Below are 14,397 nucleotides of genomic sequence, written 5' to 3'. Positions count from 1 at the left end.
ACAGACTCCCCTTCAAATTCTCCTTGAGACACAGCGTGGCAGCCCCATGAGGGAACATGACGCTCACAGCAGCCATCTGCAGGCTCGATTCCTGGCACATTAATTGGTATTCACCCCAATAGTGAAGCAAATAAAAACAATGCTATCCATTTCTGAATTTATTTAAACAATTCAATTAATTTAGAAATCCCATTCAATCAAACGTAACTTCTGATGACATATAAACATACTGCCATGTTCCTGAAACAGATATTAACACCCAATAAAAAAGTTGTTAACTGCCTGTGAGGAAAGCTGTCCATTAATAAGGCCAGTCTTCAGCAGAACTAAAGCCATTTTACATCTTGTAGCTTTCCTAGTTGACAATACTATTAACTATAGTCAAATATAAAGACAGGATTTAATGGATAGATCAGTTCCATTGGTTATAGCTTTTAAACAGGGTCATTCCTGGCTCCACATGAAAACAAGCCACTCACATCAATAAATCATGGCTTTTTTTTAAAAAAAAAATCACAATTCACTAAGTGATGTTAATTATGGTCCTTGTCAAACACGTTTGGTAAAGGCTATTTACAGTGTACATGGCCGAGCATGCACTATTAACAGTTACAGAGAGGCCTGCCAGTTTCCTAGGGATCACACAGTGCCTGAAAATGGTGACAGATCACACATCAATTATATCAACACAGTTTCAAGCAGAAAATGTTCCTTTTTTGACCACAATTTAATAGTTAATGAAAATTCTTATAAAAACATGAATCCCCTCCAAGAAATTGATGCATATTCTACGCACTACAGGTTAAGGCAGTAAAAAGACGTATTCCTGATAACTGGAGGTCTCGACAATGTCAATTAAAGCTGTCTGACTACCTTCCCACTCTCTATCATATGCTCTGAAGTTATGAATCACTTCATTTTTAAGGTAAAAAAAATTGCTAGCAACAAAGAGTTGACACTGGAAAAATTGCTAGGGAAAGGAAAAATATTAAGTTGGATTTTGCCTGAAAAGTTTTCAAATCATAAACAAGAGCATTATTTGTTAGTCTCAGTCTTAAATGTATCAAACAAATAATATAGTTTACCTTTCTTAATTTAAAATATACTGTTACTTTGAATAATTCAAGTAATGTAAGACTATCAAAAATAACTTTGTAAGCCATACAAGTGTCTGTCAATTGCATTTTTTCAATGTTTGAATTAAGAACTTTTAAAGAACTGTAAACTAAACCAAGACAGTTTAGTTAAATGATAAATGACTTTTTATTTGCACTTGTGATTCTTTTAATACAAATCGCTACAACAAATACGTAAAGATATGGCAGATTATGCATTTGATCAAAGCACTTTGATTTAAGCATAAATAGATTCAAATGGTCTAAGTTCGTGCATAAGGTCCGAGGAGCTGCCTGCTGGTTTCTAGGCAGCCTTTTCTCTAATTAGAATCCATTATTCCTCAGCTGCAGGTGAGACAGTGAACAATCCGTTGTAAACAGGGAACTGTTGTAAAACCAGGATAATATTGTTAAATTAAGATCATTCTCGTTTAATTGAAAAGACTCTCCCAAGTGTCTTCCAGTACTGCAGTATGTATTCTGTTGACCTCTTAATTTCATAAATTAACTTTCTTTTGATTCCATCTTATGGTGGTTGTGTTCAGTTTTGTTTTAAAAATTGGTTTAAATTTATATAAAACTCTGTACATGTTCACAAATTATTGCATAAACAGCATAATCTTCAAGACAGTGTTTGTAAACACATGTCCAATTCAGAGGAAAAAATTCACGTTTCCCGCCTGGCTTTTTTCTTCTTTTTTATTTGTTTTGGAGATTCCCAGTTAGTTTCAGACTTGGCTAAAAGGAAAAGAAAATGGGGAGGGAGGAGGAGAGGAAAATATAAGGATGGTTGTACACATCAACAATATTAATCCCAACACTTGAGAAGCTAAGGTAGGCAGATCTCTTGAATTTGAGGCCAGCTTGATCTATAGAATGAATTTCAGGATAGTCAGGGCTACAAAGAGACCCTGTCTCAAAAAGACAAAAACAAATAAACAAAACAAAATAAAAAACCCACCCCCAAACAAACAACAACAATGAAATAAGCTTGTTTGTTTTTTATTGAAATAAACTCTTTTAAATATTCAAAATTTATAGTTTCCAAGTTTTCCAGTCTTGGATACTTTCAAGCTAGCTATTATCTACCTCTCTTCTTCTCTAACCCAAGTTATTAACTTTAACTGCTGAGCCAGGCGTGGTGGCGCACGCCTTTAATCCCAGCACTTGGTTGGCAGAAGCTGCTGGATCACTGTGAGTTCGAGGCCAGCCTGGCCTACAAAGTGAGTCCAGGACAGCCAAAGCTACACAGAGAAACCCTGTCTCAAAAAACCAAACCACCACCAACAACCACCACCAAAACAAAAAATAAACAAAACAAAAACAAACCACCACTACCAAAAAAAAAAAAAAAAAAAAAAAAAAAAAAAAAAAAAAAAAAAAAAAAAAAGAAAAAAAAGAGAGAGAGAAAAACAGAAAACAAAACAAAACCCAAACCAACCAACCAACCAAAACAAAAAACAAAAACAAACAAAAAAACCAAACAAAACACACACCCACAAACAAAACAAAAACCCACACCCACAAAAACTGTGACTGCTGATACTCAACTGATAGCAACCTACAGAAACTTTCTTCTTTTTCTTCTACTCCTTCCTGCCTCTATTTGAGATGGGATACCATTATATTACTTAAGCTGGCTGCCTGGGACAGCTGGTGAAAAGGTGGGAAAAAGTAACAGGAAGCCCCAGGGACATGTGCAAGTAGTCAATGGGGCAGGTACGGCCCAAGCTGGCTTCTCATTCTCACTGCTTACAGCTTACAGTATTTTAGCAATCTGACCGTTATAACTCGTCTATGAAGTTTCAAGGAACAAAATACATTTTCAGAAAGCAGGTAAAGAAAAAACCACAACAAGACAAAGTACTTACTCTGTGAGGGAGGCACACTGTTTTGTTTAGCATTTGACTTGGGTTTGTCTGTGTCTTGTAACATTGGTGGCACTTGGGAAGAGCTCTTGTCAGAGTCACCTTTTGATAAGGTAACAGATGGCTCGGCAGAGATAGCAGGTGGAAGAGTCTTGATAGGCTATTTTGGAATGAAATTCTCAGAATTTTGTATAAATTTCATATATTAAGTATTACAGCAGTATCCAGAGACTATTTAGCAGCAAGCAAAATTAAAATGGTTTATAGGTGGCACTGTAACTCATTTCTGCCCTCTAGTGGCAGAACTAAACATTACCTACAGTATCTATGAATATAGTTCAAGATTAAAAAAGATAAACATTGCCTGGCAGTGGTGGCACACACCTTTAGTCTGAGCACTCAGGAGGCAGAAGCAGGGGGATTGTTATGAGTTTTAGGCCAGCCTGGTATATAGAGCGAGTCCCAGGACAGCCAGGGTTACACAGGGAAACTCTCAAAAAACAAAACAAACCAGCCAAACAACAACAAAACACTAACATGTCAAGCCACTTTTTGCTGTAATCCTCACCTCTATGCATACTGAGGTATTCTTTACCTTAAAGGCATCAAATCTAAATGGGGAAGTATGACTACCACTACTTTAGAACAATACTGCTAGAGGGGCTGGAGAGATGGCTCAGAGGATAAGAGCCTGGCTGCTCTTCCAAAGGTCCTGAGTTCAATTCACAGTAACTGCATGGTGGCTCACAACCATCTGTAACGAGATCTGGTGCCCTCTTCTGGTGGGCAGGCATAAATGCAGGCAGAACACTGCATATATCATAAAACAACAACAACAAAAAACAAAAACAAAACAAAACCTGTACTGCTAGAGCTCCTTCTCTTAGCAGTACTGTTTGTTAGAGCTGGTCTGCTACCTGTGAAAGTTTCCTCAGAGCCGGGTGTGGTGGCACACACCTGTAATCCAAGCACTCAGGAGGCAGAGGCACGCGGATCGCTGTGAGTTCGAGGCCAGCCTGGTCTACAAAGTGGCTCTAGGACAGCCAAGGCTAACACAGAGTTCCAAGGCCACACCTCTTAATCCTTATAATCTATCAAAGAGTTTTATTTCCTCATGACTAAAACATTCCAATATATGAGCCTACAAGGAGGCTTATTCAAACCACCACATGCAGGTTACCCAATTAGAAATCATCTTTATTTCATGTCACTGATTTAGATCTTTCATAAACTAGTCTTCTCTGACTCGTCAATAGTTGCATGGCAGGAACATGATTAAAATACTTGTCACTGTTGGTACAAAGGTGGACACCTAAAATCCCAGCACTTGGGATGTGAAGGCAGGAGGTTCAGCAATTTATGCCAGCTATACAGTGAGTCTGAGGTCTGCCAGCGCTGTATGGAACCTTGTCTCAAACAACGACAACAAAGCAAAATGAAAACAAATCCTCAAAACTGTTATCAAATTTTTAGACAAGCCATGCGTGGTGGCGCACGCCTTTAATCCCAGCACTTGGGAGGCAGAGGCAGGCGGACTGCTGTGAGTTCAAGGCCAGCCTGGTCTACAAAGTGAGTCCAGGACAGCCAAGACTACACAGAGAAACCCTGTTTTGAAAAACCAAGAAAACCAAACCAAAACAAAAATTTAAACAAATGTTACATTTTGGAAAACTGATCTGGTCATACTGAGGTGTGTACTTTGGGTAAATGTGACTGGTAAGAGCTCTTTCTCTTGGGTCTTCTATCTTTTCTTTATATAACTAGATGTTTAGGAGGGGAAAGCATAGTGTAGCAATCCTCTTTTAACATTGGAGGAATCTGTTTTGAGGTCAGCAGTGGGTGCTTGAAATTGCAGGTAGTAAGAAGCAAGCCCTATGGTTTTCTTTCTTTCTTTTGTTTTTGAGAGAGGGTCTAGAAATATAGCCTTGGCTGGCCTAGAACTCATTATGTAGACCAGAATGGCTTTAAACTCACAGAGATCCACCTGCCTGTGCCTCCTGAGTGCTGAGATTAAAGGCGTGTGCCACTATCCCTGGCTTCTCTCATGGTTTTTCCCCCCCAGCACAGGGCTTTTCTGTGTAGCCTCAGCTGTCTTGGAGCTTCCTGTATTTTTCGGACCATAAGACGCACTTCCCTCTCCAAAAGTGTGTGTGTGTGAAATTGGGGTGCGCCTTATGGTACGATTGCTGTTTTTACTGTTTTTCTTGTTTTCCAACTCTAAAAACTGGGTGTGTCTTTTTAAAATATTTTTATTATTATGTATACAGTGTTCTGTTTGCAGATACACCTGCAGTCCAGAAGAGGGCACCAGATCTCATTGTGGATGGTTGTGAGCCACCATGTGGTTGCTGGGAATTGAACTTATGACCTCTCGAAGAGTAGACAGTGCTCTTAAATCGCTGAGCCATCTCTCCAGCCTAGGTGTGTCTTATAGTCTGAAAAATACAATACTTTGTAGAGCAGGCTGGCCTCAAACTCAAGAGATCCACCTGTCTCTGCCTCCTGAGTGCTGGATAAGAAGCATGTGCCACTGCACCTCGCTTTCTCTACATTTCTCTTTGTGATTACCGCATCTCATGTTCAGCATCGTACTTCAATAAAATATTAAGTATTGTACAATTCTTAAGGCAACACAACTTTATTATTCTTTTAAAATTACCTGGCTATTTTTGACAAGTATTTCAGCTGGATCACTAGTGCTCATGGTCTTCAGGGGAAAAGCTTTCTCCTGTTTTGGACGGGCTTTGGAGGTATTCACTGGAAGCTCTTCTCTAACGTCCTTTTCTAGTTCTGTGTCCTGCAGAACATAGTTGTTTACTATATTAAAGCTCTTGATGACTGTAATACCTGATTACAAGATGACTGTAATACCTGATTACAAGAATCATTCTTTACTGATTAAAATCCACTCTGCTTGTTGTCCTGAAGACATCCTAAGAAAATCATTTCCCTTAAAAATGGTGAGCATATTCTTGTAATCTCAACACCTGGGAGGTCAAGGTAGCAGACTGTTACAAGGCCAAGGCTAGCTTGGGCTATAGATCCTGTCTGCTTAAGTTACATAAACTAAAACACATCCCAGAATAGGAACCATTGTAATCAAATAGACAAACTCAAAGAGAATAAATGTGGCATTCCATTTATAAGAGGCACACAATAAAGAAGCTGATACTGGAGACAAAGCTTCAAACACAGCACTTCATTCAGCGACTTCTTCAAGGAGTAAGGTGCTCACACGTACATATTATGAAGGGTATACAGAGAATCCAATCTGGTCATGACATGATTTAGCCATGTAATTCCAGGGACACATCTCTTGGCTTCCTTCTGTTTTTTATTCCCTTAACTGTAAAAGTTTGCACAGCTAATTTCTACGGTCCTGTCTAAGTTTTAATGTGCCCCATGTTTACTGTTTATATTTTTAAAGTTTAACAAAATAATGTTTATTTATAAAAAGAACACAAGAATTTAGTGTGTATCAAGGCATACTCTAGCAATAGTTCTAACAACTGCACTGCAAAACTTTCCTTCCTGGCCAGGTGGTGGTGGCACATGCCTTTAATCCCAGCAGAGGCAGGTGGATTGCTGTGAGTCTGAGTCTGGCCTGGTCTACAAAGCAAGTCCCGGACAGCTGAGGCTACACAGAGAAATCCTATCTCAAAAATCCAAACCACCACCCCCACCCCCCACCCCTCCTTTCCTTCCTGGGCAGTGAGAGGGATCAGTGGGTAAAGACACCTGCTACCAGGCCTTGAGTCTGATCTCCAGCACCCATATAATGGAGAGAACTGACTTCCCTGACCTCCACACACATGCTGTGGCACATACACATGCAAATGCCACTAAAAAGTTTCCTTCCAATATTACTGTTCTATGAAATGTGACACATGGTAGTTAAGTTTTAATAGCAACTCAAATTTCTCATTTGTTGATACAGTTTTTTCCCCCCTTCTACTCCAGGCAGGGTCTCCTGGCCTTTACTCCCAAGATCTAGGATTAAAGGTGTGGACCACACAGCCAGCCACTTTTTAGTTTGTTTGTTTTCTCTTTTTTGAGACAGGGTTACTCACTGAACCCGTAGCTCAGCAATTTGGTGAGACTGGCTGGACACTGAGCTTCAGGGATCTGCCCGCCTCTGACTTTATCCTTCCCTGCTGAGACTGGGATTACAAGCACATACCACCACCATGTCTAGTTTCTCCTGTGCTTCTGGAGATCCACACTCAGGTCTTCGTGCTTGTGTAGCAGCAGGTACTTCACCAAATGAGCTACTTCCCAAGACACTACCTATCTTCTCGGTGAACTTGGCCATTTCATTTATAATGAAACACTCCTTGGGGCTGGAGATGGCTCAGTGGTTAAGAGCACCAACTGTTCTTCCAGAGGTCCTGAGTTCAATTCCCAGCAACCACATGGTGGCTCACAACCATCTATAATGTGATCTGATGCCTTCTTTGGCAGATAAAGCACATATACAAAAAAAGAACCACTCCTCTAGGAAGTCAGAGCTCAGGGAGGCGTAAGGGGGTACGGGCAGGACTGAAGAACCAAAAGAGTACATGGATCAGGTTTTCTTCAGGACCACACAGTTCTGAGGCTTCTGTTTTCTACTGTATTTGAAGATCATATTGATTTTTACCCTGTCAACCCTGCATGTCACAATCAAGTAGCTTGGGGAACAAATAATGCCTTTTTGAGCTATACTATCCTTGACTCCATAGTAGCTTAGAGAGGCCCACACATAGAAAGTGAAACGTGGCTGACAGCAGCCTCCGTCTTGGTGGACTACTTCTGAAGTATATGGAAGGTCATGGTTAGTTGGAAGTATGGACAGAGCCATAAAATGGTGTTGGCTGGTTTTGGAGGCAGGAAATAGGTTAAGATGTTCCTCGGGGATGTTACCACTTCAGAGAAGGATTAGAAGGTAGAAGGAGAGGGAACAGGAAGTGGACCCAGCCTGTTCCAGCACCTGGGTGCTGCTGAAGCTGAAGGCAGATCTGCAGATGCTCTGGCTTTCACAGTGATCTTGTACTGCTTTCCCTACCTCATCATTTCATAATAACCAGTATTGTGTAGAATTTGATTTAAAGGTATAAACCCTTGATTTATTTTTAGGGCAATGCAATTTTAATTGTAATAATATGATGCAGCAATTCTCTAACATGTCTAAATTCTCAAAAGCCCAACTTTCATATTTTAAAAACTCATTACAGGGGGCAGGAGAAATGGTACAGTGGCCAGGATCGTTTGTTGCTCTTGTAGCATAACTGGGTTCAACTATCACCATCTACATTGTAGTTCACAATCATCTGACTTCAGTTGCAGAGGATTTGATAGTTTCTTCTGACCTCTGTGGGTACTAGGACATAAGTGGTACACACCCACATACAGGCAGAACACTCACACATTTGATGGTTTACATGCTGTCATTTCTCTCTACATATTCTTAGTGCCTATACATTATAGTTCCATACAACCCACAGTGGGTACATCATAATGAACGGTCAATGTTCAGGTACTTTACCTGTGTGAGAAAGTTTTCTTCACCTTGCTTCTTCTTTTTCTTTTTTTTCTTTTTAGATTTTCCAGTTGGAAGAGCTCCCTCTCCTTTTTCTTTATCATCATCTGAAACCTGGTATTAAAAAACAAAATACTGAAGTAAAACCAACAAGTTTATATTATTCAGAATAATCGTGAAATAATTTCAGTCACTATGTTTGGTCTTTATCTTCCAAAATCCAAATAACAATAAGCTAATAAAAATTTAATTAAACTTTCATTATTTTAAAACTCGCTGGCACCCCCTCTCCCCTTGCCACCTGAGGCAGTTGAGAGAGCTGGCCCTGGGGGTCATGACTGCTGGCCCCTTGTCTCCTGTGGTGGTTGGGAGAGGTGGCTTGAAGTCACAAGAGCAGGAGAGCTCGCCCTGCACCTTGCCTGAGTAATAAACACAGTGGAGCTGGCCCTAATGGTGCGAGAGCAGGAGAGCTGGCCCAGCCTCTTGGCTGTAGTACTTGAGAGAGTAGGCCCTGTGCCTTGACTGGGCAACACAGGGGAGCTGGCGGTGTAGGTGTCGGTGAGCCGGTCCCGAGTGAGAGAGCTGACTTTGCCTCTTGCTAGTGGCAGCACTGGGCAGGCTAGCCACACAGTGCTGAAGAGCTCACTCTGGTGGAGCTGATCAGCTAACACTCAGGCCCAGATCAAAGGCTTTGAGTTGCCCTACCCCAAAATCTACTTAATCTGTGAAGTGTTGGAGAGCATGAAAGGGCTGGTCCTGCTCATCCAAAGCTGCAGACATCATGCCACAGGACAACAGCAGGATAATGGAAAGGAGTCCTGGTAAGGATTCAATATTAATAGTGTGGCAGAAGCCACAGGTCTTGAACCAGACCTTACTGCAATGAACATTTGCAAGTAAAGATGTGTGGACAGAGGAGCACACTGTAGGGACACATTGTGACACACTACTGCTAACAGGGCAAAATGTTCTCTGTGTTTGTTTTATTTGGATTTTGTTTTCTTTCGTGGGAGAAGGTTGCAAAGGCGGAGGGCGGATATGAGGGGAATGGGAGATGAGTGGGACTGGGTTGTATGATGTGAACCTCACAAAGAATCCATAAAAATTGAAACAACAACAAGAAACCAAACCTCACTGGATGGAAACAGGAGGATCAGGACTTTAAGGCCAGCTAGGGCTGAATGAGGCTGTCTCAAAACTGCCGCAAATCATCAACACCAACTCTCAAACTTTAGATCCCATTCTCCCAAGAGAGGACCATTACCTTGAATTTCTGTATCCATTCGATTTTCTAGAAATTTATATGAAGACATAAAATCTTATAGAAATATGTATTATCATTTAGCTTTTGCTTACTCTTTAGTGCATTTCTTTTTCTTTCTTTCTTTTTTTTTTTGAGACAGGGTTTCTCTGTGTAGCCTTGGCTGTCCTGGACTCACTTTGTAGACCAGCCTGGCCTTGAGCTCATAAAGATCCACCTGCCTCTGCCTCCTGAGTGCTGGGATTAAAAGTTTGCGCCACCACGCTTGGTGTGTTCTTAACTCTTGAGCCATCTCTCCAGCCCGCTAATACTAATCTCTTAACCACTCATCTTTCTGAAATACGGCTTGTAGTCCAGTGTTCTTTTTAATCTTTTTTGATGTTGAGGATTGAACTCAGGGCCTTGTACATGCCAAGCACATGCTCTACCACAGATCTACACTTCTAACGCTAATTCCAAAATTTGTATGTGCTAACTTACAGGGACGTAATACAGTAACAATCTTTAGACATAACCGCCCTTGTCTTACGCTGTTCAATACCACCTCCTTTCTGAGACTCAGTTGTCCTCTAGTCTTCTGTGGCCTAGAATTCTCCTCGGTCTCTTTACTTACCTTTAGATCATTAGAAACTGGTTCCTGGGACTTCAGAAGTGAAGCTCTGTCTTCATCTACCCAGTTCCCCCATTCCTCTGCTGGTGCATTCCAGTCTGAGCTGGGATCAGCAGAAGACAAACCATCTAAAAAGTTAACAATGTGAATTAGACATCTGTCATTCTCCCAGAAGCTAAAATCCAAACACTAAAAATTCTTTATATGGAGTTAAGCTGTAACTTTAAACTATTCTTCCTTCACCTGAGCATATTTTAAGAGCTAGGAAAAAGTGGAAATGTGGTAGCCTTTGACCAAATGTTGCTAGGCACAAGATTAAGTAGGATTTTTAGACATACCACAAGACACACTTCCTACCTGTGAATGTCACTCTTCTAAGTCTGCACTTTTTCCTCTGTCCCTTTTCAACCTAGCCATTTTTTCTTGTAACTGATTTATCTTTTTTAGGGTACAGAATTAAGCTTAAATAATAGTACCAAAATTACGCATTTCAGTCCCCTCTTAAAACACTTTCTCCCATCCTTATAAGCTTTTCAAGATTAGGTTCTTCAGATTCACCAAATCATGATAGACTATGTATCTCCTTCTTTCCTCTTATAATAGTTAACTTGTAGACTCTTAACATCTTAGATAAAAGTATTTGAGTCACTTGCAGGGCTTTGATCACCCTAGTCTCAAAAATAATCTTACTCTAGTGTTCTGAGTCCCTGCCTTCCACGTTGGAGGCACCGCCATTTTACTTAGGAGACTATCACTGGGCAGTGCTAGAGGGGAGCACAAGCCTTTGCTTTTCTTTGGCTAAGTGGTTCCCAGAGTTAACTCTTCCCTCTCCCCCTGCAAACAACCACTCCCACATACATTCTTACAGCATCTATTAGTCGAGTTTGTTTAAGGTGACAGGGGCTATATTTTACTTCCAAATGGTAAGTCTTCCTAGCATTGTTTAACTGAAAGAAGCCCAACACTTTCCAATCATTTCTTAATGTTACTAATACCAAATACTAAAGTTATCTTTTTTTCCCATATGCACTTCATTGTTTCTGGAATTTCTAATCTGTTCCACTAATCTGTTCCTAGGGTAATACTAAACATGACTTGGACACACATTTTAGTATCAAGAAGGCACAGCTGCCTGTCTTATGTTTACTGTTATTTTTTGCTACTTTAATTTCCCCAGGTCAACTTTCTGTTTAGAGGAGATACTTAAGGATCTTCACAAAAGCTTTAATACACATTTGAGAAGACCAAAGAATGATCTGAGAGAATGCTTACAGAAAACCAAACAAACCAGGCAAAATCTTCTGTATGGAATGTTTCCAAGTTTATGTGAGGAAGACACACAGTAAGTATTCCTTCTCAGGATTATAAGAAGTTTATCTACTCACAAGGAAGGTTCTTATTAAGTTCTAAGTGTGTAGTAGAAACAAAGTTACGTAGGTCCAGGAGATAGAGGACATGTGTACAGCGCTACTCTCACATGCAGCTAGTAGTTTAACCATTCAGTGGACATATGTATGCATAATAAGACAATAATTATACATTCTACCACAGGAGACTGTGAAAATAGAAGGGTGGGCACGGGCTAAACCTCAAGATGACAGAGGAGTCCAAAAATAAGCAGAACTTATAGTCAGGAAAATGTATAACAAGTGATTACAAATGCAAAGTATGTTACAAAAAGACAGCCTTTTCTTCCATCTCAGAATCTATGGTCATGCAGACGGATATTCAGTCAGTACTTCAGAGCATTCCTACAGAGGTTAAGAACATGGGTCTTATTGTCATGCAAATGTTCATTAATAACCCTTTATCACTTAATGTGCACAACAGTGCTCATTTTACCTCCCCCCTTCTTTCATCCTTGCTTTTCTTTTCAAGACAGCGTTTCTCTGGGTAGCCCTGGTTGTCCTAGAACTCAGAGATCTACCTACTTCTCCTTCCATTACAAGGTATGCACCCTGGCTTATTTTGCGACAGGGTCTCTATGTAGCCTTGCCTGTCCTGGAAATCGCTATGCATACCAGGCTGCCTTGACAGGGATTAAAGGCACTCACCACCATGCCTGATAATTTCTTTTCCTTCCTTCCTTAAGATTTACTTAATTTTTATTTATTATTTATATATTATTTATTTATTTTTAGGTACATTGGTGTTTTGCCTTCATGTATGCCTGTGTGAAGATGCCAGATCCCCGAAAGTAGACTTATGGACAGTTAGGAGCTGCCATGTGGGTGCTGGGAATTGAACCCAGGTCCTCTGGAAGAGCAGCCAATGCTCTTAACCACTGAGCCATCATCACTCCAGCCCTCTGGCTAGATGTCTTAGTCTGAAGGGGCTCTATGTCAACTTCACACAGTGCTGACAGGACAATGTAAGGGTGATATACGTAAAGCAGAAGTTCACAGCAACACAGCAAGCGCTCAACAAACAGCTATTGTCTGCACTGTCAGTGATGGCACTAAAAGCCAGTTCTAGGTATATATAATCAAAGCGACAGATTCCTGAGAAATCTCTGAGATACATTTGTTTTTGTTTTGTTTTTTTTTTGAATGCTAGAGATTCAACACAAGATCTTGCCCAGGACAGGCAACTAACTGTTCTATAATGCAGCTCTGATATATCTGATACATCTTTTTTGTTTTATTTTCTTTCCTTCCCCCCCCCCCCCCCCCCCCCCGATACAGGGTTTCTTTGTGTAGCCTTGGCTGTCCTGGACTCGCTTTGTAGACCAGGCTGGCCTTGAACTCACAGTGATCCTCCTGCCTCTGCCTCCCAAGTACTAGGATTAAAGGCCTGCGCTCCCAAGCCCAGCTTATTTGATACATCTTAAATATAGAAACACAGACTCATTTTGTTTGTTTTTGAGACAGGGTTTCTCTGTGTTAGCCCTAGCTGTCCTGGACTCGCTTTGTAGACCAGGCTGGCCTCGAACTCAAGAGGTCCTCCTGCATCGGCCACCCAGAATCATTTAAAAAAGCACAAATGGATCCAGCAGATGTTTTGCCTTATACCAATAATACTTCTTACCAATATTGTTAGGGGACTTTAAAAAATATATATTTATTTATTTTGTATAAAGTGCTCTCCTGCACGTACACATGCAGGCCAGAAGAGGGCACCAGATCACATTATAGATGGTTGTGAGCCACCATGTGGTTGCTGGGAATTGAACTCAGGAAGACCAGGTGGTGCTCCGAACCACTGAGCCATCTCTTCAGTCCGTTAGGGATTTTTAAATATCAGAGCTTCACTGTGAGATTTAAATCTCATTGATGAAAAACTCTGGAAACCTGTCCATTAGTCTTGTCTCTCAGACCAGTTGCCAGAAAAACAAACAAACAAAACCCAACCCAACCCAACCAACCAAAACCACATAAAACAAACAAACAACAAGTCAAAAGAGTTTCTAGACAACTAAATATGCAGCATAACAACATATGACCCATTTCCTTAATGAACATGATAAGGGAGGAATAAAAATCTAGTTTAATACTTAGTGAATTACTTTTTAAAAGGCGTAAGTGGCTTTCAAGTCTGAGAAACTACTATACTCTTTGGTTCAATTTCTGTGAAAACATTAACAGAAGCATATATTTGTGCTGACTATATAAAATCCTATGATATTTTTTCTATTGAATAGAGATTTAACTCAGATCAAATAAAAACTTCTTAACAGTTTAATAACCCAAATCAAAAAATTATTACCCAGACATTCTTTTTCCCAATGAATAAAGCTGACGATTCATAGGTTTACTGTGCTAATAAACTATGTAGTTTGCCCTCTTTGGTAATGATGGTATCTGAACACAGGGCTTTGTGCATGCTACCCAAGCATTCTGCCAATAAATCCCCAGCCTTAATGTGCTTCTTAAATATAATTTTCTTGAAAACGAGTCATAGTGTAGCCCTCCTCTCCCCTCCCTTGCCTCTGGGCCGTAGCACTGGCTGTCCCGGAACCTGCTCTTGTAAACCAGGCTGGTCTCAAACTCACAAAGATCCACCTGCCTCTGCCTTTGGGATTAAAG

The 14,397-nt window shown here is 40.6% G+C and overlaps 1 protein-coding gene across 4 annotated transcripts in view; it reads right to left on the bottom strand.

Annotated features, from left to right (window-relative positions):
* Nucleotides 1-510: 510 nt before the first annotated feature.
* The window catches only part of Mtdh (metadherin), a 52,470-nt gene continuing 38,583 nt past the window's right edge, over nucleotides 511-14,397 (bottom strand). For all 4 annotated transcript variants that reach the window (XM_051159452.1, XM_051159450.1, XM_051159453.1 and 1 more), the window contains 5 exons: nucleotides 10,376-10,500; nucleotides 8,508-8,615; nucleotides 5,643-5,780; nucleotides 2,987-3,143; nucleotides 511-1,853 (listed from right to left, as the gene is read on the bottom strand). In XM_051159452.1, the coding sequence (XP_051015409.1) occupies nucleotides 1,783-1,853; nucleotides 2,987-3,143; nucleotides 5,643-5,780; nucleotides 8,508-8,615; nucleotides 10,376-10,500 (599 nt within the window). In that variant the 3' untranslated portion in view covers nucleotides 511-1,782. The remainder of the gene's footprint in view (nucleotides 1,854-2,986; nucleotides 3,144-5,642; nucleotides 5,781-8,507; nucleotides 8,616-10,375; nucleotides 10,501-14,397) is intronic.

Source organism: Acomys russatus, chromosome 17, assembly GCF_903995435.1.
Source record: "Acomys russatus chromosome 17, mAcoRus1.1, whole genome shotgun sequence".
Lineage (NCBI taxonomy): Eukaryota > Metazoa > Chordata > Mammalia > Rodentia > Muridae > Acomys > Acomys russatus.
This window is presented reverse-complemented; position numbering and strand designations above follow the sequence as displayed.